General features: G+C 41.8%; 2 protein-coding genes across 2 annotated transcripts; both read left to right on the top strand.

Annotated features, from left to right (window-relative positions):
* Positions 1–6,302: 6,302 nt before the first annotated feature.
* On the top strand, positions 6,303–11,431 carry LOC113664024 (E3 ubiquitin/ISG15 ligase TRIM25-like). The gene is made up of 4 exons (XM_047801892.1): positions 6,303–7,525; positions 7,804–7,899; positions 7,989–8,222; positions 8,319–11,431. The coding sequence occupies exons 1-4, from the start codon at positions 6,947–6,949 to the stop codon at positions 9,276–9,278; spliced, it is 1,869 nt and encodes a 622-aa protein (XP_047657848.1). The 5' UTR covers positions 6,303–6,946; the 3' UTR covers positions 9,279–11,431.
* Positions 11,432–19,929: 8,498 nt separating this feature from the next.
* LOC113664022 (E3 ubiquitin-protein ligase TRIM47-like) lies at positions 19,930–24,459 on the top strand. The gene is made up of 4 exons (XM_047801891.1): positions 19,930–20,595; positions 20,856–20,951; positions 21,041–21,274; positions 21,366–24,459. Exons 1-4 carry the CDS (start codon positions 20,017–20,019, stop codon positions 22,647–22,649), a joined length of 2,193 nt encoding a protein of 730 aa, XP_047657847.1. The 5' UTR covers positions 19,930–20,016; the 3' UTR covers positions 22,650–24,459.
* The last annotated feature ends 83 nt before the right edge of the window (positions 24,460–24,542 follow it).

The following is a 24,542-nucleotide window of genomic DNA, read 5'->3' as shown; positions in this document are numbered from 1 at the left end:
AATACTACTGTAGAAGTCATAAATACCTGAAGAGCATATTGACCCGTTTTAAATAAATAAAAAAGGAAACAACATCCACCATTTAACACTGAATAACAATCCAGCAAAATTACATATACACCAGCACCACTGAAAACATGTGCCTATATCATGCCCCACTCTATTGAACACACCTCATAATGACTGATATGAATTCATTCTGGGCTTCATCGGTATAATTAAAAATTCTATAATTCTATCCAAAGGCACTGCATGAAATATAGCATCAATTAACAAAAAAAGCTTTAATATTGCTGCTGGCTCACACAAAGAAAACAAAGATCTGTCCAGAGGTGGAGAGTTGACACAGACAGACGCATGGGAAAAGGAATACACGTTAAGCCAAATTGCATAAACATGCCAATAAACATGGGGGCACTGTAGCTTGATTATAAGGCATTTGTCTGGCATTTCCTAGTTTTGTGTCCACTTTTTCCCTTAGATGGAATGGTCAATACAAATCAATACAATGATTTACATTTATTCTGATTGTTCACCTGTATCCTATGATAAAACAAGATGGGCATGGTGTCATACATAAGACCCTTCCCACATCTGTAGTGCACAACACCTCACAGATTTGTTTGTTTTGGTGAGCATAAAAGCTTTGCAAATCACATGCTATTGCCTTCAAAGTCACTCTGGGACACTTTCAGAGAAGGGTGGAATCAATGGCACTACAGTGGGGCACAAGATGATCTGACACTTGATTTCCTTAGGATAATATTGCTTTGAACTCATAATTCTTACATTTGATATAATATTGCTATAAAATATCAGATACTTTAAGGCACAGCTTCCAAACCTTTCTCTAATTCTGAAGTATCAGTCCTATGTCCTGCACATTTTGTGTGTTATGTCCTAACCCATTCATTTGAACTCAGAAAGAACATATAATTGCTTAGTTCAATCAGGTTTGCTGGGAGCAGAGAAAACTAGAGATGGCATGGATCCAATACCCAGTATCCAAAGCAAGTAAGCAAATAAATAAACAAATAAATAAATAATTCTGCACTGAACAAATTAGATATAAATTACTGTACAACAATTGGCAGGTATTTGACTCGGGATGAGACTCGAATAAAACTGTCACGTCTCATTATATTTAAACACTTTCAAAATTTTGGAAAGTTTTAAATATTTGTACACATATTGCCATCTCTAGGGAAGACTAGGCCAGATGTGGTAGTTTACGGTAAGGTTCAAAACCAAGATGGAGAGATTGTGTAACAGGTTATGTACACTGGATTTGGTGCAGCTGTTCTTTGAATTAGTTAATTCTTCCTTTTAATTAACATTAATATTACAATTAAATGATCCAAATAATACTGCTCTTAAAATCATCCTACATCATCGGAGGAAATTTATTCTTTAGCACAACATTTGTTTACAACTGAAAACTGGGCCTAATAATAAACCAGACACAAACATGAAGTTAAAATGCATATGCCTTATAAAATAATGATATGCCTATGTATCACAAATGATTTTAAAATACACATATAAAGTCAAATAGGGGCAACATGTTGTGTTTGAACAAGATTTCTGTGTATCCTGTGTTGCATACCTGAAAGGCCTCTTTATCATCCATCAGGTCACTGGGATGGTACATGGCAAAAATAGTGAGGTTGAAGAAAGCACAGGCCGAGCCAATATGCAGATAGTAAGGGAAGAGTCGACTCTGAATAAAGCCGTAGGTGTGTCTGTTTAGATGGCTGTGAAACCCAGTGCATGAAATGCTCAAAAACTAGAAAAAGGAGGAAATCGTATCAGCACATTGTCTTATTTGCCACAAATTCTTATACCAAAGCAAGTTGGCAATGATGACAAGATTTTATTCATTTAAGAACGGCGTTTTGTACTTTAATTCTATTCAAATTTCAGTTAGTTCAGAAAAAGTATCTGTAGTGACAATAATGTGTTTCAAGAATAAGTGACATTTATAAAGTTTCGTGTTCAAGCTTAATAAAAGTATTATGAAACTCGGCTGTAAAATATTAAGGTCTTCTGATACAAAATCAACATATCAAGACAAGACTGGCGAATTGATTAGAACAAATGAAATGGCACCCCATGACAGGAAGAATGTCTGAGAACGTCTGAAAATACAAAATAAAAGTGTAAACCTTACAGGAATTCTTAGTCCTTTTTATACATGAAAACACTCGCTGAAAATATTAAGTTACTGTCGTAACCCCGGTTATCTGAAACATTGAGTGGAGAGATCCACCTATGGCACTGTAGCATGTGGCTACAGAAGCATCCAATTGCACCAGGTCTGGCTTGACAGACAGGAGCGCGTGCCAAAGGCCGGTAAGGTAACGCCCCTTACCCGAGTGCATAATGCACCTGCACGCGCTGCCTTTCCTCAGTGTACATATTCGCTTCTCGTGCAGCAAGCGGGGCAAACTTGGTGGATCTCTCCACTCGATGTTTCAGAGAACCGGGGTTACGACAGTAACCTAATGTTCTCTTTCATCATCTCTTGTTCGAGATCCACCTATGGGAGATATAGACCTGTAAGCCAGAGGACGGCCAAAAAGGTGGTGCTCGGCACGTCACAAAGCAGCAGACATAACATACTGCGTGGGGCAAAAAGCTCAGCTAAAGTGGTTTTAACATGCATGTTGCCGCATGCTGTGTTTCCACAGCATGCGGCAACATGCATGTTAAAACCCCACTGATGTCCAATAAGCGGGCAGCCTGCAGGAAAAGAACATGTAAATAAACATGTAAATGGACCAACCCGAGCGTACGGCGGGGAGAAGACCATATGCCTGAAAACATGCACAGCCAGGCCGGGCGGACAAGAGTGCACGTGGCTGCGAAGAGCCCACACTCAAGACCGCATGAGCCACAGTGGTACGAGTAACATCAAGCCGGTAGTGCCTGACAAAGGTGTGCGGAGAGGACCAGCTCGCCGCGGCAAAAATGTCCTGCAAAGGAACTCCCCCAAACAGAGCCCACGAAGCAGCCAAGCCTCTAGTGGAGTGAGCCCTGAGGCCATTCGGAGGCTGCACGCCCCTAGACTCATACGCTAAGGAGATAGCTTCTACAATCCAGCGAAAGAGGCGTTGCTTAGAGATGGGTTTTCCCGTGTTTGGCGGGGCCCAAGAGATGAAGAGCTGATCGCTCCCCCAAAAAGAGTTCATCCTGTCCACGTACGCCCATAGGGCACGCACAGGGCACAAAGCATTCAACCTCTGGTCCTCCGCAGAGGAAAAAGGAGGAGGGTGAAAAGCGGAGAGCTCAATCACACCACCAGTGAAGGCTGGAAAGCACTTAGGCACGAAGGCCGGGTTAGGCTGGAAAGCACTTTTAAGCCAAACCCTATCCCCGCTGAGTGAGAATTTGGTGCACTAGGAATGAACCGAGAGCGCATGCAAATCACTGACACGTTTGGCGGAAGCCAAAGCCAGGAGCAGCACCGTCTTGAAGGACAGCAACCTGAGGGAGATATCCCCCAGGGGCTCAAAAGGCTGCTTGGCCAACACCTCCAGCACCATGGAGAGATCCCAATCCGGGACCACACTCCTGGTGACTGGCAGGGAGTGGCACGCGCCCCTCATAAATCTATGGATAAGGGGGTACTGCCCCACTGTAGTGTCACCGAAACCGGCGTGACATGCAGCGATAGTGGCCAAATAGACCTTAATCGTCGAAAAGGACCTGCCACGTTCGATAAGGCCCTGTAAAAAACCCAGAATATTGGTGACTGAACACAGATACGATACGAGCTGGTGCTCCTCGCACCACACCTCAAAATCATAGAGAGAGCGTGTGGATGGGGCCCCTGGCACTCTGAATCGTGGCGATAACACGGGGGGAAAGCCCCAGCGTGCTCAAATTCGCCCTCTCACGGGCCAGGCCCAGAGAGACATCCTGCCCGGGGAGGATGAAAAATCTCCCCGTTTGCCTGGGTCAGGAGGTCCGTACGCAACGGGACGGGCCACGGCTCCGCATACAGAAGAGGAATTATCTCCGCTAGCCAAGGTGCCTTGGGCCAGCACATGATGCAGGTGGGGTGAGAAATGCATCAGAGCTTTCCACACAGTGAGGAGCTCCAAGTAATTTATATGGGCTGAGCAAAGTGAGATCGGCCACACACCGTTCACTGATCTGCCCTCTTGAGTGGCTCCCTACCCTGTCAAGGAGGAATCTGTCGTGACCACTTTCCGCATCATGACCGCCCCGAGAGGGGTCCCATGTGCGTAAAACTCCGCAGCTCTCCAGTGGAGCAGCGCGGCCAAGCGCGTCACCGAGACAAAGCGGCAAAGATCGCGCAACGGGCAGAGATGAAGGGACAAAATCCACTTCATGAAAGCCCTCATTCTCAGAAGACCTAGAGGCAAGACATGGACAGCCGAAGCCATAAGACCCTGTAATCTGAGACATGTGCGATACTGTATCCGCGCCCCTTCCCTGAACCGCGATAGACATTTCATGAATGAAGAGACGCGCCCCCGCGCTAGGCGCACGCGCATCGCGACGGAATTCAGCTCCAGACCCAAGAATATGACTTCCTGAGCGGGAGTGAAATTGCTCTTTAATACATCACATTCTCTCTCGAATCGGCTATAATAAGGCAAGCTATAATAAGCCAAAAGCCAATTTTGTGTGTGGAGGATAGAAGCTTATGTGGAAAAAACATCGCTCAGATCGATCGATTAAACGTGGCAGCACAATCAGTATTGCTATTAAACTTCAGTTTTTACTATGATGAAACTACGCCATAAAGACCGCTGTATCACCTACCACATGTCGCCCCCCCCCCCCCCCCCCCCCCCCCCCCAAAGATCTTTCTTCTCATACTGTACTCACCACTAAGCAGAGATCACATCTATCCAGCTCTTGATCCACTCTGGCCAGAATATCAGGATCCAGTGATTCTCCAAACCACACCACATGAGGCCTCAGAAGACCTCCACAGCCCTGCACCTCACATCTACACACAAAGACGTACTGCTACATGAGCGTATGTAATGAAGTTATTATGTATTGCTTAAGAAAAATGTGAGTCTTTAAAGTGCCACATGATTTTAATGGTATGAACTCCTATAATATAAATTAGTTAAGTGCTACGGGTTAACTGTTTAAGTGCTTAGAAGCACCACTAATTTTAAACCCTGCAGTTTCAGCTGATTCAATAAGATGGCTCAACAGCCATCATCTCATCCCACGCATGTTGACGTATCTCCTTTTGAAACAGCAAGTCAGAGTGATGGTGTGTTGAAGTGCTTAACTGATTCACATAACAAACAATAGTGTAAGAGATACACTAGTCCCTGAATATAGCCCCTGACTCTAAAAGAATGTGTCAGTACCTTAGCAAATTAGCACATACAGAGAACAGCACAGAGATTTGCCATGTGTTGTGGGAGACAAACTGCACATATTTGAGCTTGGGCTGACCATCAGTAGTGACAGCAGTGCCACAGAATTATCATATGCTACTTTCACGCAACAGAAAATTGTTCATAATTTAATGTAAATGTTTCATTACAATATACTGCATATATAGCTTTAGCAAAGTATCATAAGCTAAAGTAAACTAAAAGGGAACAACAACTAATATGGCACTAAGATCGTAATGAACAGCTTACATGGCTGTCAACAGCATTCAGTTGTAAAAACAGCTACAATCCTATTTACAACACAAACTGCCTGAACTTCATATGACTAAATATTAAGAACATTATTTAAGGTATATAGCATTAAGCCCATTATTAAATGGTATTGATGCTTTGTCCTGTTTAAATTGACTGTAACATCAATATTTTGCATAATGTTTGTCAATAATCTTAATGGATGCTATGTGGGAGCTCATTTCATTCATTCATTCATTCATTCATTTTCTACCGCTTATCCAAACATCTTGGGCCACGGGGAGCGTGTGCCTTTCACAGGCATCATTGGGCATCAAGGCAGGATACACCCTGGATGGAGTGCCAACCCATCGCAGGCCACACACACTCCTCATTTAATTCAGATAAATGTAAAAGATTTAGAAAATTTGGAAGATTTGGCCCTCACCATGAGGGCAATGTTGTAGATGTAAATCTTAGCTCAAAGGTTTCAAGGCCTATCTATGCTTACTACATACACTAGACACAAATAAAAGGAGGTCTAGGGAACATATCTGGTGTCCTGAGAACTGTATTTAACAAAAGATGTTACAGCATGCAGCTGAATGTACCTCATTTTCTGGTGTAAGGCATCACCTAGTAGGTGCTACATTCATCTGTTTTCTTCTTTTAAGACTTTAAAAGGAAAAGTGCAGAGAGAACCCTTATTCAATACTGATACAGATAAGTTACATTGAAATTAACACAGAACAAGTCGATCGCTTGACAATTAATCATTTTTCTTTAGATTCACTTTCAGAAAATATGTTCAAATGTTAGACCCTTTCATGAAGTATTTTATAAATTGAACCCAAAACCAATTGATTAATTATTTCTGCCTACGACATTCAAGTAATTTATTCAATGCTTGCTCTGAGAATTACAGACCACTTGCAAATAATAACACTTTGAATGGCAATCACAATGGCTGATATGCTAAGCACCCACCTACAGTAGCTTAAGAACACCCACTTAGCTTAAGAACACCCACCTAGCTTAAGAACACCCACCTAGCTCATTCACCAGTTTATTGTTGTTTGTTTGTTTTTGTTTTAGCTTCTGTTCAAGATCATGAAAAGTGTCTGCTAAATTTGGAATATAAACTTGCTTGCATAGCCTCAATTTGAGGAATTTAGTTTCAAATGACATTGTAGAGTAGGCTCTTACTTGCATAACTTAACCAGGAAGTGGGCTGAACTATAAAAAAACGAAACAGAATTCTGTGTGTCATTCTATGCGACTGCTCTCGTTTGAACTGGTTCTCGTTTATTTGTTTAACTAAAATGGCAGAAGTTAATGTTTTAATAAATGAAGACGAGTTCTGCTGTTCAGTCTGTTTGGAATTACTGAAGGATCCAGTGACTTTAGCTTGTGGACACAGTTACTGCATGTCCTGCATTACTAGTAGCTGGGATCAGCAGGTAGGGATCTATACTTGTCCGCAGTGCAGAGCAACCTTTGATACAAGGCCTTCTCTACGCAGGAACAACATGCTGGCTGGTTTAGTGGAGAAACTAAAACAATGTGGACTAGAACTCTCTGATCACTGTAATACTAAATCTAGAGATGTGGAGTGTGATATCTGTACTGGAATTAAATACAAAGCAGTCAAGTCCTGTCTGGTATGTCTGGCATCTTACTGTGCAGATCATTTTCGACCTCACAAGGAATCTTCTGCCCTGATGAAGCATACTGTGACTGAAGCCTCTGCAAAACTGCATGAGAAAATCTGTCCACAGCATGGAAAACCTCTGGAGATATTCTGTCGTACAGATCAGAAATGCATTTGCTATCTATGCACCTTGGATGAACATTCAAACCATAATATTGTTTCAGCTGTAGCTGAGAGAGCAGAGAAAGAGGCAAGTGAACATGAAACAACTGAATGCACACATAATTCACTAACACTGTTAAGAATGCAGAAGCATGCAGAACCTTTTTTATAGTCATATTTCTAAGCTATAGTATTCAAGCTGAACATTCCATTCATTTCCATAACTTAAACCTCTCATTAATGCCAAAGAAATATGCTGTTGTTCTTGATTCAGTTATTGTATTTACATGTTGCAGTCATTGGTAATTCAGTAAAAAAAACAAAAAAAAAAACAGATAATTATTTAACCTGTAATTTTCCCCACAGAAACAGGTATTAGAGACCCAGAACAACTACACACAGAGAATTCTGGAGAGAGAGGAGGACCATGTAGAGCTGATGGAATCTTTAGAGTCAATTCAGGTAAGGGCACTGGAGAGATAAACAGGATAAGAGAGATTTGCTTTGAAGCCTTAATTAAAACTAAACAACAATTTTGCCCATTCTGACAGAATTCTGCACAAGTAGCGGTCGAGGACATTAGTAGGTTATTTCAAGAGCTTATTCAGTCCATTGTGATAAAATGCTCTGAGGTGACAAACCAGATAAGTGCTCAGGAGGATGTTGAAGTTACTCACACCAAACAACACCTGAAGCAAGTGGAGCAGGAGATTGTAGAGCTCGAGAGTAAAAATGAAGAGCTTAAGCAACTCTTACAGACAAAAGATGACATCATTTTCCTCCAGGTAACCTACTGTATATGTTATTCATAGTATTAACTCCTAACATACATAATCTCTGTTTGGAATTTATATTATTTTTCTCTTTTTTCTTCCTTGTAGAGTTTCCAGTCTTACCATGATCTTAGGCTACCTGAGGCCATTTCCAGGGTAAACATTAATATGCCAAGCTCATATGAGGATGTTAAGATATTTGTTCAGAAACTTAAAGAGAATATCGAAAGTACCAAACTGTATCCTGATTCAGCTTTTCAAATGAACAGTCAAACGACTTCAGAGAACACTCAGAAAATCTCACAAATCCCAACCATCAACATTCGTTCCAAAACCTTTGCAGAATCAGAAACTACTTTTTCATTTTTATCAACACCGGCAACTAAACCCAAATCCATCTTTGTTTTAAAAAACCCTACAGGGTTTGGGTTGTCCTCAGCACTTGAGACTCAATCCCAAAACATATTTGGGTTGTCCTCAACACCTGCCACTAAGCCTGAATCCACCTTTGGTTTAAAAAAAACTACAGGGTTTGGGTTGTCCTCAACACCTGCCACTAAGCCTGAATCCACATTTGGTTTAAAAAAAAATACAGGGTTTGGGTTGTCCTCAACACCTGCCACTAAGCCTGAATCCACCTTTGGTTTAAAAAAAACTACAGGGTTTGGGTTGTCCTCAACACCTGACACTCAATCCCAAACCATGTTCGGGTTGCCCTTAACACCCGACACTCAATCCCAAACCATGTTTGGGTTGTCCCCAAGACCTGCCACTAAGCCCAAATCCACCTTTGGTTTAAAAAAAACTAAAGGCTTGGGGTTGTCCTCAACACCTGACACTCAATCCCAAACTGTATTTGAGTTGTCCTCAACATCTGACACTCAACCCCAATCCCTTTTTGGTTTCACAAAGCCTAGCAGGTTTAGGTTGTCCTCACTACCTGTCACTCAATCCCAAACTCTATTTGGGTTGTCCTCACCACCTGCCACTCAGTCCCAAACTCTATTTGAGTTGTCCTCACCACCTGCCACTCAACCCCCAATACCCTTTTGGCTTCACAATGCCTAGCGGGTTTGGGTTGTCCTCACTACCACTACCACTCAATCCCAAACGGTATTTGGGTTGTCCTCAACACCTGACACTCAATCCCAAACAGTATTTGGGTTGTCCTCAAGATCTGAAACTCAGTCCTAATTCATCTTTAGTTTCTAAAAGCTTAGCAGTTTTGGGTGGTCCTTAACACCATGACACGAAATACCAAACAGTAATTGCTCCTAGTGATGAAATTCTTAGAAATGTGGGTGTTTCCCCTCACTATCATTACTAAATATTGTATGCAGTACATTTCTTCTCCTCTTCACCTTTCCCCTGCATACAATATTTAGTAATGATAGTGAGTTAATAAGATTCTTTTCCGACCAATCATATTATAGAAAACATCTCTGACACAGAGCGGATATGGCATTTATTCTGCCGCTATGGCATTCAGAGATACGCTAAGATCTCCAAAACAGAGCTGAAATGCCATAGTAGCATAAATTATTATATAATTTTGCACTGTGACATTTCGGTTCTGTGTCAGAGATGTTTACATTTACATTAGATTTGTTACATTTGTAACATACAGATGTTAGCACATCTCTAATATGACTGGTCACAAATGTAATCCCTACACACTATAGACTCAAATATCTTAACATAGAGACCAAGTGAAGGGTTATAGATTATATAATATAATTATAATTTTAAGTGCTCTTTTTTTTTGTTGGACAACCAATCGGTCATCAAAAGAGTGTGTCATACCTAGTAACAGGGTCAGCCCTGCCTCAGCTCTCAGATAAAAGTTTTTGTTTTTTCCTTACTCAGCTTTTCTTGCTCTGAGATTGAATCCTGAATCACTCTCGACCTAAGATTCATAGTCAGAATTTTTTAAGCTAAATTAGGAGCTATTTGAGATTTTAGAATCTTTATGAATACGGGCCCTGATTTTTGATCTCGTTCAATATTTCAACACTTGTCACTCAATCCCAATCTGATTGCGATTCAATCAGTTCAGTGATATGTCCCACACCTGCTTCTGAATGCTGGTGTGCCCCATCCAAATCCTCTGAATCAAACATAAAACAATAATAGCAATGCAGTCGATTTAAAAAGCTTAAGTTAGTTTACATTGCATTTTTTTTTGCTGGCACCTACATGCTTGTGTGCTCACTGTGTTTTTTAACTGGGTGATGGGTTTCAAAATTGACACTATTGTAAAACAGAATAATGAAAATGTATATAATATTAGCTATAAAGATGGTGTGGCTTCAGGTGTGCGTGTGATTTTAAGCTACATTCAATTAGTGATTTTTTCAACAGACAATTGTAAAACTGTATTAAATATCACATACACATTACAACATACAATGTTAGATACAGTCACGGGGAAAAGGAAGTACACCGTCCGTCAGTTCTTTGTTTATTTCACTGAGCATAAATAACAATTGTGTGGCCACCAAATTCTATAAACAAATAACCTACAAACAGACAACATGTCATGTGGCTGCAGAATAAACGCAAATCAAGCTTGGGTTTTTCTTTATATCTCTGAGCATTGAACCATCTGACTATTAAATTAAATAACTCCTGGGACTATTGTCAACTATCTTAAAGACTCTCCATTTGCAAACAATTGTTCATATTATAGAATGGTAAATTTCAATTTATTTTGTGATAACCTTATAATGCTTGACAGATTGAAAAGCAGCAACAGTTGCTTCTCTGAGAGCAAGACTAATGCCCGTTCTTCTTGGAATGATGTAGACACACCTGAATGCTCCAGAATACCAAACTGCCAAAGTGTTTTAGGCTTTTATTGAGGTAGTCACACTTCTTGATGAATAACTTATCTTGTTCATTTATTTAGTAGCGCCTGGCTAATTGCTCTCTTACATATTGTGGAAATAAGAATAGTGCAGTTATTTTTTCCCCATCTGGTTTCTGAATGTAGTTTGACTGCATAATGATATCTATTGTGGGTTTTGTCACATGAGGCTATTTGTTTACAAAAGTTTGCAAGGACCATATAATTGTTAGTTAGACCCAGATAAATAAAAACCTATAATTAAAGGGGAAGTGTACTTTCTTTTTCAGTGACTGTACTGTAAACATTATTTCATTTGTGTGGAACTGTTACATTAATTAATTACATAAATAAATACTATTCTGTGTGACCCTTTCCAATGTGAATATTTTTTTCTGGATTTCAATGCACTGAACGGAACGATGAGTACTGTATTGCAAAAATAGTTCAAGATCCTATGGCAGCACATCCCTGACCATTTATATCACATTATATCGCATTTATATCACAGCTAGTTTTAGGTGCTTCAAATGAATTTTAATCAGACTTTTCTGTTTTGTTCCAGCCTTTTATTAGAAAAATGGAACACAAAGTAACAATACTACTGTAGAAGTCATAAATACCTGAAGAGCATATTGACCCGTTTTAAATAAATAAAAAAGGAAACAACATCCACCATTTAACACTGAATAACAATCCAGCAAAATTACATATACACAAGCACCACTGAAAACATGTGCCTATATCATGCCCCACTCTATTGAACACACCTCATAATGACTGATATGAATTCATTCTGGGCTTCATCGGTATAATTAAAAAATCTATAATTCTATCCAAAGGCACTGCATGAAATATAGCATCAATTAACAAAAAAAGCTTTAATATTGCTGCTGGCTCACACAAAGAAAACAAAGATCTGTCCAGAGGTGGAGAGATGACACAGACAGACGCATGGGGAAAGGAATACACGTTAAGCCAAATTGCATAAACATGCCAATAAACATGGGGGCACTGTAGCTTGATTATAAGGCATTTGTCTGGCATTTCCTAGTTTTGTGTCCACTTTTTCCCTTAGATGGAATGGTCAATATAAATCAATACAAACTTATTCTGATTGTTCACCTGTATCCTATGATAAAACAAGATGGGCATTGTGTCATACATAAGACCCTTCCCACATCTGCAGTGCACAACACCTCACAGATTTCTTTGTTTTGGTGAGCATAAAAGGTTTGCAAATCACATGCTAATGCCTTCAAAGTCACTCTGGGACACTTTCAGAGAAGGGTGGAATCAATGGCACTACAGTGGGGCACAAGATGATCTGACACTTGATTTCCTTAGGATAATATTCCTTTGAACTCATAATTCTTACATTTGATATAATATTGCTATAAAATATCAGATACTTTAAGGCACAGCTTCCAAACCTTTCTTTAATTCTGAAGTATCAGTCCTATGTCCTGCACATTTTGTGTGTTGTGTCCTAACCCATTCATTTGAACTCAGAAAGAACAGATAATTAACTGCTTAGTTCAATCAGGTTTGCTGGGAGCAGGGAAAACTAGAGATGGCATGGATCCAATACCCAGTATCCAAAGCAAGTCAGCAAATAAATAAACAAATAAATGAATAATTTTGCACTGAACAAATTATATATAAATCACTGTACAACAATTGGCAGGTATTTGACTCGTTTGACAGGTAAACTGTCACGTCTCATTATATTTAAACACTTTCAAAATATTTGAAAGTTTTAAATATTTGTACACATATTGCCATCTCTAGGGAAGACTAGGCCAGATGTGGTAGTTTACGGTAAGATTCAAAACCAAGATGGAGAGATTGTGTAACAGGTTATGTACACTGGATTTGGTGCAGCTGTTCTTTGAATTAGTTAATTCTTCCTTTTAATTAACATAAATATTACAATTAAATGATCCAAATAATACTGCTCTTAAAATCATCCTACATCATCGGAGGAAATTTATTCTTTAGCACAACATTTGTTTACAACTGAAAACTGGGCCTAATAATAAACTAGACACAAACATGAAGTTAAAATGCATATGCCTTATAAAATAATGATATGCCTATGTATTACAAACGATTTTAAAATACACATATAAAGTCAAATAGCGGCAACATGTTGTGTTTGAACAAGATTTCTGTGTATCCTGTGTTGCATACCTGAAAGGCCTCTTTATCATCCATCAGGTCACTGGGATGGTACATGGCAAAAATTGTGAGGTTGAAGAAAGCACGGGCCGAGCCAATATGCAGATAGTAAGGGAAGAGTCGACTCTGAATAAAGCCGTAGGTGTGTCTGTTTAGGTGGCTGTGAAACCCAGTGCATGAAATGCTCAATAACTAGAAAAAGGAGGAAATCGTATCAGCACATTGTCTTATTTGCCACAAATTCTTATACCAAAGAAAGTTGGCAATGATGACAAGATTTTATTCATTTAAGAACGGCGTTTTGTACTTTGATTCTATTCAAATTTCAGTTAGTTCAGAAAAAGTATTTGTAGTGACAATAATGTGTTTCAAGAATAAGTGACATTTATAAAGTTTCGTGTTCAAGCTTAATAAAAGTATTATGAAACTCGGCAGTAAAATATTAAGGTCTTCTGATACAAAATCAACATATCAAGACAAGACTGGCGAATTGATTAGAACAAATGAAATGGCACCCCATGACAGGAAGAATGTCTGAGAACGTCTGAAAATACAAAATAAAAGTGTAAACCTGACAGGAATTCTTAGTCCTTTTTATACATGAAAACACTCGCTGAAAAAATTAGGTTACTGTCGTAACCCCGGTTCTCTGAAACATTGAGTGGAGAGATCCACCTATTGGAAGGGCATCCGTTCCTGACCTCTACAGAAGCAACCAATTGCACCAAGTCTGGCTTGACAGACAGGAATTACCTGCGCTGCCTTTCCTCAGTGTACATATTCGCTTCTCGTGCAGCAAGCGGGGAAAACTTGCTGGAACTCTCCACTCGATGTTTCAGAGAACTGGGGTTACGACAGTTACCAAATGTTCTCTTTCATCATCTCGTGTTCGAGATCCACCTATGGGAGATATAGACAACTTCCCGGGTGCCCAATGCAGTTACAGCAAGGCCCTGTAAGCCAGAGGACAGCCAAAAAGGTGGTGCTCGGCTCGTCACAAAGCAGCAGACATAACATACTGCGCGGGGCAAAACGCTCAGCCAAAGGGAAACACAGCATGCGGCAACATGCATGTTAAAACCCCACTGATGTCCAACAAGCGGGCAGCCTGCAGGAAAAGAACATGTAAATAAACATGTAAATGGACCAACCCGAGCGTACGGCGGGAAGAAGACCATATGCCTGAAAACATGCACAGCCAGTGCTCAAATTCGCCCTAGGCCCAGAGAGCCACCCTGCCCGGGTGAATATGAAAAATCTCCCCGTTCGCCTGGGTCAGGAGGTCCGTACGCAACGGGAGGGGCCACGGCTCCGCATACAGAAGAGGAATTATCTCCGCCAACCAAGGTGCCTTGGGCCACCTGAGAGCTATGAGGATCAGAGATAAACCCTGCACCGCGATCCTGGCCAGGGTCAGGGATATCAGGCAGAGCGGAGGGAAAGCGTAGAGCAGCGCGCTGGGCCATGGATGAGCCAGAGCGTCCACGCCGAGGGGGGGCATCCTTGTCTCGAAGCGAGAAGAACATAGGACAGTGGGTGTTTTCGTGCAAGGCGAAGAGATCGACGGAAGCCTGCCCGAACCTCTCCCAGGGCAGTCCCACTATCTGGGCGTGGAGCCTCCACTCTCCGTACAGAGGGTTCCCCCTCGACAGAAGGTCTGCACCCCTGTTCATAACAACAGAAAATGCCGCGTGCTCCACACAAACAGCTTGTGAGCCAGAGCTTGAAGCCTGGAGGAGTGCATGCCGCCTTGATGGTTGATATATGCTACAGCTGTCGTATTGTCGCAGCATACCAGCATATGATGCCCCCGCAGACAGGGTGAGAAATGCATCAGAGCTTTCCACACAGTGAGGAGCTCCAAGTAATTTATATGGGCTAAGAGAAGTGAGATCGGCCACACACCGTTCACTGATCTGCCCTCTTGAGTGGCTCCCCACCCTGTCAAGGAGGAATCTGTCGTGACCACTTTCCGCATCATGACCGCCCCGAGAGCGGTCCCATGTGTGTAAAACTCCGCAGCCATGCACGCGCGCGTCACCGAGACAAAGCGGCAAAGATCGCGCAACGGGCAGAGATGAAGGGACAAAATCCACTTCATGAAAGCCCTCATTCTCAGAAGACCTAGGGGCAAGACATGGACAGCCGAAGCCATAAGACGCTGTAATCTGAGACATGTGCGATACTGTATCCGCGCCCCTTCCCTGAACCGCGATAGACAGTTCATGAATGAAGAGACGTGCCCCCGCGCTAGGCGCACGCGCATCGCGACGGAATTCAGCTCCAGACCCAAGAACATGACTTCCTGAGCGGGAGTGAAATTGCTCTTTAACACATCACATTCTCTCTCGAATCGGCTATAATAAGCCAATCGGCTATGTAAGTCAGGATCCTGAGACCCTCTATTCTCAGCGGCACAAGCCCCCCCACACACACAGACAGAACGTCCGCGGACTCAGCGCGGGCCCGAACGGAAGGACTGTGAATTCGTAACATACGCCTTGGTAGGCAAAACGAAGGAATTTTGTGTGTGGAGGATAGATGCTTATGTGGAAAAAAACATCGCTCAGATTGATCGAGCAAAACCAATCGTTCCGCTTTATCGAACGTATGAGAGAGCCGTGTGTTAACATTCTGAAGTTGTATTTCCGTAAATGTTTGTTCAACACTCTGAGATCCAGAATAGGACGGAGAGATCCGTCCTTCTTCGGGACCAGGAAATAACGAGAATAAAACCCTGAACGCTTAGATGTGCGGGTACAACTCGAATCGCTCCCTAATCGAGAAGAGATGAGATCTCGTCTTTCAGAATGTGGGCGAAACCCTGGTCCGTGTGGGACCTGACCACTCCGTTGAACCGTGGGGGTGATTGGACAAACTGAAGTCTGTAACCCCTCGTGACAGTGTGAATCACCCAATCGGGGGCCGAGACAGACAGCCAGGCTGTCACGTGACTCCCGAGCATCCCTAAATGGGAAGGCGGGACGCCAGGTGCCGGTCCGGCCGGACCGTTCATTGATGGCGCGACGGTGCCCTCCAGTGGCCGAACCAGAGAAGTTTTCATCATTTTTTTGGGCCGTAGCCTTTATTGAACATTTGAGAGGTGTTCGAAGGGGGTTGTTTGGTGACACTGCTTCTGCCCTCGATCCCACGACCGTCCCTACTGGGACCGGGGAATGCACTCTGGGCAACACGGGGAACACTGAAGCCTGTGCGGAACAAAGGATGACCCTCGCCAGCGAGGGGGGGCTGACCTCGCCGAAGGAGACCCTCCGTCTCTTGGACAGGTGAACCTGGAGAGTAGAACGGTTTCCGGAGGGCTGGCCACCCATGAACGCGGACTGAAGACCCCGAGAGGCCGAACATCAGGTCGGCCGCTTACGTTTCGGAACAGAAGGAGCTTCACCTCAAGCCGCGAGACCTTGTTTTAGATCAAGCGGATCTCCCCAGCAATACATCATGTGTTTTGCACATGCAGGGAGGACAGGCGGGAGCTGCTTCCTCGGGCCGGAGGGAGGCCCTAGAAGCTTACCGTCGTACACATCCCTCTCCTGATCCGAAGCGTTCAGGAGAGCCGGCCATCCGATGTTGAGGCGCGTGGCAGCGCGTTTGCAAAGCTCCAACAGCACCGATTGAGGAAGACATGAGGAAGAAGGGATGGCTACCTTGTCATCCGAGCCCTCGAGAAGGCCCGCCTCGGCCTCATCCCCGGAAACTGCCGGTCCTTCCGGGAAGCGGTCGTCGGCCGGTAGTAAATCCTCAAACGGGGAAGGACACATATCGGCCCAGTCAGAGGAAGCCGCGCCGCGGGAGGCCCCCGGGAGCGCGGTGGCGTCGCCTTTTTCCCCCTCCGAGTCGGACAGCTCGAAGTCGACACACTGGAAAGTGGCCGTCTTGAGCCTGCGACGCAGGAGCCTTTTTGGGAGCGCCAGGCAATGGCTACAGTTCTCCGGTAGATCAATAGCCTCTTGCGTATGCTTGAGACCCGTGCAGACAACGCAGAAGGGATGGGAATCCCTCGTGGCGATAAGCGCACAGCACGCGGCCGGGCAGGCTAGCGATAGGTTGTCCACCGGAGTAGCCGGAGCCGCTTTGGAGAGCGCCATAAGGAGGGAAAAAAGGCAAAAAAGCAGGTGGGCAGCCTACGGAAAAAAAGAGTGTGCGAGCGTGGGCGGCTCGTGAAGCTAACCTGGCTGAGGACGAGCACGTCCGGCGGAGGCTGATCAAGCGATATGTCCTCCTGAAGACAGAAAGTGCAGTCCAAAAAAAAAAACCTTTGGCCTTACCGGCCTTTGGCACGCGCTCCTGTCTGTCTTGGTGCAATTGGATGCTTCTGTAGAGGTCAGAAATGGATGCATTCCCATAGGTGGATCTCGAACACAAGATGATGAAAGAGAACTACTCTGTAGTTCCTGTTCATACATTATACAGCTTCTCTATATTCCCATCTCCTAATGATTACAAAATTATCATATAAAATAATAATCAATTAAGAGCTATTTGATATGCCAGAAAATCCTATTCTATCTATTGTAGATGTGTTCAAGTTGTTTGTTGTTGAGTGTTTTAAATCATTTTTATAGACACTTAAAATGAAAATTAAACGTGGCAGCACAATCAGTATTGCTATTAAACTTCAGTTTTTAGTATGAAGAAACTACGCCGTAAAGACCGCTTTATCACCTACCACATGTTTTTTCCCCCAAAGATCTTTCTTCTCATACTGTACTCACCACTAAGCAGAGATCACATCTTGATCCACTCTGGCCAGAATATCAGGATCCAGTGATTCTCCAAACCACACCACATGAGGCCTCAGAAGACCTCCACAGCCCTGCACCTCACATCTACACACAAAGACGTACTGCTACATGAGCATATGTAATGACGTTATTATGCATTGCTTAAGAAAAATGTGAGTCTTTAAAGTGCCACATGATTTTAATGGTATGAACTCCTATAATATAAATTAGTTAAGTGCTACGGGTTAACTGTTTAAGTGCTTAGAAGCACCACTAATTTTAAACCCTGCAGTTTCAGCTGATTCAATAAGATGGCTCAACAGCCATCATCTCATCCCACACATGTTGACGTATCTCCTTTTGAAACAGCAAGTCAGAGTGATGGTGTGTTGAAGTGCTTAACTGATTCACATAACAAACAATAGTGTTAGAGATACACTAGTCCCTGAATCTAGTCCCTGACTCTAAAAGAATGTGTCAGTACCTCAGCAAATTAGCACATACAGAGAACAGCACAGAGATTTGCCATGTGTTGTGGGAGACAAACTGTACATATTTGAGCTGGGGCTGACCATCAGTAGTGACAGCAGTGCCACAGAATTATCATATGCTACTTTCACGCAACAGAAAATTGTTCATAATTTAATGTAAATGTTCCATTACAATATACTGCATATATAGCTTTAGCAAAGTATCATAAGCTAAAGTAAACTAAAAGGGAACAACAACTAATATGGCACTAAGATCGTAATGAACAGCTTACATGGCTGTCAACAGCATTCAGTTGTAAAAACAGCTACAATCCTATTTACAACACAAACTGCCTGAACTTCATATGACTAAATATTAAGAACATTATTTAAGGTATATAGCATTAAGCCCATTATTAAATGGTCTTGATGCTTTGTCCTGTTTAAATTGACTGTAACATCAATATTTTGCATAATGTTTGTCAATAATCTTAATGGATGCTATGTGGGAGCTCATTTCATTCATTCATTCATTCATTCATTTTCTACCGCTTATCCAAACATCTTGGGCCACGGGGAGCGTGTGCCTTTCACAGGCATCATTGCGCATCCAGGCAGGATACACCCTGGATGGAGTGCCAACCCATCGCAGGCCACACACACTCCTCATTTAATTCAGATAAATGTAAAAGATTTAGAAAATTTGGAAGATTTGGCCCTCACCATGAGGGCAATGTTGTAGATGTAAATCTTAGCTCAAAGGTTTCAACGCCTATCTATGCTTACTACATACACTAGACACAAATAAAAGGAGGTCGAGGGAAGACATCTGGTGTCCTGAGAACTGTATTTAACAAAAGATGTTACAGCATGCAGCTGAATGTACCTCATTTTCTGGTGTAAGGCATCACCTAGTAGGTGCTACATTCATCTGTTTTCTTCTTTTAAGACTTTAAAAGGAAAAGTGCAGAGAGAACCCTTATTCAATACTGATACAGATAAGTTACATTGAAATTAACACAGAACAAGTCGATCACTTGACAATTAATCATTTTTCTTTAGACTCACTTTCAGAAAATATGTTCAAATGTTAGACCCTTTCATGTTGTATTTTATAAATTGAACCCAAAACCAATTGATTAATTATTTCTGCCTACGACATTCAAGTACCTTATTCAACGCTTGCTCTGAGAATTACAGACCACTTGCAAATAATAACACTTTGAATGGCAATCACAATGGCTGATATGCTAAGCACTCACCTACAGTAGCTTAAGAACACCCACCTAGCTTAAGAACACCCACCTAGCTCATTCACCAGTTTATTGTTGTTTGTTTGTTTTTGTTTTAGCTTCTGTTCAAGATCACGTGTCTGCTAAATTTGGAATATAAACTTGCTTGCATAGCCTCAATTTGAAGATTTCAGTTTCGATTTACATTTCAGAGTAGGCTCTTATTTGCACAGTTTAACCAGGAAGTGGGCTGAACTTATTCGTTTACTGGAGAAAACGAAACTGACTTCTGTGTTAGTCCTTTTGAACTGGTTCTTGTTTATTTGTTTAACTAAAATGGCAGAAGTTAATGTTTTAATAAATGAAGACGAGTTCTGCTGCTCAGTCTGTTTGGAATTATTGAAGGATCCAGTGACTTTAGCTTGTGGACACAGTTTCTGCATGTCCTGCATTACTAGTAGCTGGGATCAGCAGGTAGGGATCTACACTTGTCCTCAGTGCAGAGCAACCTTTGATACAAGGCCTTCTCTATGCAGGAACAACATGCTGGCTGGTTTAGTGGAGAAACTAAAACAACGTGGACTAGAACTCTCTGATCACTGTTATGCTAAATCTGGAGATGTGGAGTGTGATATCTGTACTGGAATTAAATACAAAGCAGTCAAGTCCTGTCTGGTATGTCTGGCATCTTACTGTGCAGATCATTTTCGACCTCACAAGGAATCTTCTGCCCTGATGAAGCATACTGTGACTGAAGCCTCTGCAAAACTGCATGAGAAAATCTGCCAACAACATGGAAAACCTATGGAGTTATACTGTTGTACAGATCAGAAATGCATTTGCTATCTATGCACCTTGGATGAACATTCAAACCATAATATTGTTTCAGCTGTAGCTGAAAGAGCAGAGAAAGAGGCAAGTGAACATGAAACAACTGTGTGCACACATAATTTACTAACACATAAGCTGTTAAGAGTGCAGAAGCATGCAGAACCTTTTCTCTAAGCGGTAGACTTGAAACAGTACAAAATCTAAAGTTTCATAATTTAAACACCACATTAATGACAAAGAAATAAACACTGTTATTCTTGATTCAGTTATTGTATTTACATGTTGCAATCATTGGTAATTCAGAAAAAAACAAATCACTATTTAACCCATAATTTTGTCCACAGAAACAGGTATTAGAGACCCAGAACAACTACACACAGAGAATTCTGGAGAGAGAGGAGGACCGTCTAAAACTGGTAGAATCTTTAGAGTCAATCAAGGTAAGGGCACTGGAGAGATAAACAGGATAAGAGAGAGTTGCTTTAAAGTCTTAATAAAAGCTAAACAACAATTTTGCCCATTCTGACAGAATTCTGCACAAGTAGTGGTCGAAGACATTAGTAGGTTATTTCAAGAACTTATTCAGTCCATTTTAATAAAATGCTCTGAGGTGACAAACCAGATAAGTGCTCAGGAGGATGTTGAAGTTACTCACACCAAAGAACACCTGAAGCAAGTGGAGCAGGAAATTGTTGAGCTCAAGAGTCAAAATGACGAGCTTAAGCAACTCTTACAGACACAAGATGACACCCTTTTCCTCCAGGTAACTGTATATGTTACCCATAGTATTACCTCTTGAAGTACATAATCTCTGTTTGGAATTTATATTATTTTTCTCTTTTTTCTCTTTGTAGAGTTTCCAGTCTTTCCATGATTTTAGGCTACCTGAGGCCATTTCCAGGGTAAACATTAATATACCACACTCATATGAGGATGTAAAGATATTTGTCCATAAGCTTAAAGAGAATATTGAAAGTAGCAAACTTTCAATGATTCCTGATTCAGCTTCTCAAATGAACAGTCACCAAATGACTTCACAGAACTCTCAGGAACTCTCACAAATCCCAACCATCGACATTCGTTTCAAAACCTTTGCAGGATCAGAAACTACTGGGTTGTCCTCAACAACTGGCACTCAATTCCAATCCACATTTGGGTTCTCCTCAAGACCTGACACTAAGCCACAATATACCTTTGGTTTACAAAAAACTACAGGGTTTGGGTTGTTCTCAACACCTGTCACTCAACCCAAATCCCTTTTTGGCTTCACAAAGCCTAGCGAGTTTGGGTTGTCCTCACCACCTACCACTCAATCCCAAACTCTATTTGGGTTGTCCTCAAAACCTGCCACTCAATCCCAAACTGTATTTGGGTTGTCCTCAAAACCTGACACTCAATCCCAAAGTGCGTTTGGGTTGTCCTCACAACCTGCCACTCAATCCCAAACTCTGTTTGGGTTGTCCTCAAAACCTGCCACTCAATCCCAAAGTGCGTTTGGGTTGTACTTACAACCTGCCACAAGATCCCAAAGTGCGTTTGGGTTGTCCTCACCACCTGCCACTCAATCCCAAAGTGCGTTTGGATTGTCCTCACCACCTGCCACTAAATCCCAAAGTGCATTTGGGTTGTCCTCACCACCTGCCACTCAATCCCAAACTCTATTTGGGTTGTCCTCAAAACCTGCCACTCAATCCCAAAGTGCGTTTGGGTTGTCCTCACCACCTGCCACTCAATCCCAAACTCTATTTGGGTTGTCCTCAAAACCTGCCACTCAATCCCAAAGTGCGTTTGGGTTGTACTCACCACCTGCCACTCAATCCCAAACTCTATTTGGGTTGCCCTCAAAACCTGCCACTCAATCCCAAAGTGCGTTTGGGTTGTACTCACCACCTGCCACTCAATCCCAAACTCTATTTGGGTTGCCCTCAAAACCTGCCACTCAATCCCAAAGTGCGTTTGGGTTGTCCTCAGAACCTGCCACTCAATCCCAAACTCCATTTGGGTTGTCCTCACCACCTGCCACTCAATCCCAAAGTGCGTTTGGGTTGTCCTCACCACCTGCCACTCAATCCCAAAGTGCGTTTGGGTTGTCCTCACCACCTGCCACTCAATCCCAAAGTGCATTTGGGATGTACTAACCACCTGCCACTCAATCGCAAAGTGCGTTTGGGTTGTCCTCACCACCTGCCAATCAATCCCAAAGTGCATTTGGGTTGTACTTACTGTACAACCTGCCACTCAATCCCAAAGTACATTTGGCTTGTCCTCACCACCTGCCACTCAATCCCAAAGTGCATTTGGATTGTCCTCACCACCTGCCACTCAGTCCTAATTCATCTTTAGTTTCTAAAAGCTTAGCAGGTTTGGGTGGTCCTTAACACCCTGACACTAAATACTGTAAAAACTGTATTTGGGTTGTCCAACACCTGACACTGAATCCCAACATGTATTCTCTGCAACACTTGACAGTCCTTGTTTGTATTTGGAATCAGATCAAAACTACAGTTTAAAACTAATCTGTATTTTGGTTCTCCTCAAAATCTGCCACTCAATCCCAAGCTATTTTATGTTGCAATCCAGAAATGCTACTCAATCTGTGTTTTTGGGTCCTCTCAAACCCTGCCACTCAAGTCCAATCAGAATTTGGGTTTTCCTCAACACCTGAACTCAATCCCGTAATTGGGTTTCAATCAAAAAATGCTACCCAATTTGTATTTAGATTTTCCTTAACACCTGAGCCCGTACTTATGGAAATTCTTAGTATAAAGATTTGCTCCTAGTGATGAAATTCTTTGAAATGTGGGTGTTTCCCCTCACTATCATTACTAAATATTGTATGCAGTACATTTCTTCTCCTCTTCACCTTTCCCCTGCATACAATATTTAGTAATGATAGTGAGTTAATAAGATTCTTTTCCGACCAATCATATTATAGAAAACATCTCTGACACAGAGCGGATATGGCATTTATTCTGCCGCTATGGCATTCAGAGATACGCTAAGATCTCCAAAACAGAGCTGAAATGCCATAGCAGCATAAATTATTATATAATTTCGCGCTGTGACATTTCGGTTCTGTGTCAGAGATGTTTACATTTACATTAGATTTGTTACATTTGTAACATACAGATGTTAGCACATCTCTAATATGACTGGTCACAAATGTAATCCCTACACACTATAGCCTCAAATATCTTAACATAGAGACCAAGTGAAGGGTTATAGATCATATTTTAAAAGTGCTCTTTTTTTGTTGGACAACCAATCGGTCATCAAAAGAGTGTGTCATACCTAGTAACAGGGTCAGCCCTGCCTCAGCTTTACCTGCCTCAGTCTTTTCCTTACTCAGCTCTTCTTGCTCTGAGATTGAATCATGAATCACTCTCAAGCTAAGATTCCTAGTTAGAATTTTTTTAGAAACAATTGTTACTATTATAGAATGGTAAATTTCAATTTATTTTGTGATAACCTTATAATGTTTGACAGATTGAAAAGCAGCAACCGTTGCTTCTCTAAGAGCAAGACTAATGCCCTTTCTTCTTGGAATGATGTAGACACACCTGAATGCTCCAGAATACCAAACTGCACACTTCTTGATGAATAACTTATCTTGTTCATGTATTTAGGAGCACCTGGCTTATTTACATTTTACATAATGTGGAAATAGGAATGGTGCAGTTATTTTTTCCCCATCTGGTTTCTGAATGTAGTTTTCCTTTTAGGAAAAATGACTGCATGATGATATCTATTGTGGGTTTTATGACATGAGGTTATTTATTTATGAAAGTTTGTAAGGACTATGGTTAGTTAGACCCAGATAAATAAAAACCTATAATTAAACTTTATAATTTAACTTTCTTTTTTTCAGTGACAGTGCTGTAAACATTATTTCATTTGTGTGGAACTGTTACATTAATTAATTACATAAATAAATATTATTCTGTGTGACCCTTTCCAATGTGATTATTTTTATATATCACATTATATCGCATTTATATCACAGCTAGTTTTAGGTGCTTCAAATGAATTTT

The sequence above is a fragment of the Tachysurus fulvidraco genome, chromosome 16 (genome assembly GCF_022655615.1).
Source record: "Tachysurus fulvidraco isolate hzauxx_2018 chromosome 16, HZAU_PFXX_2.0, whole genome shotgun sequence".
Classification (NCBI taxonomy): domain Eukaryota; kingdom Metazoa; phylum Chordata; class Actinopteri; order Siluriformes; family Bagridae; genus Tachysurus; species Tachysurus fulvidraco.
This window is presented reverse-complemented; position numbering and strand designations above follow the sequence as displayed.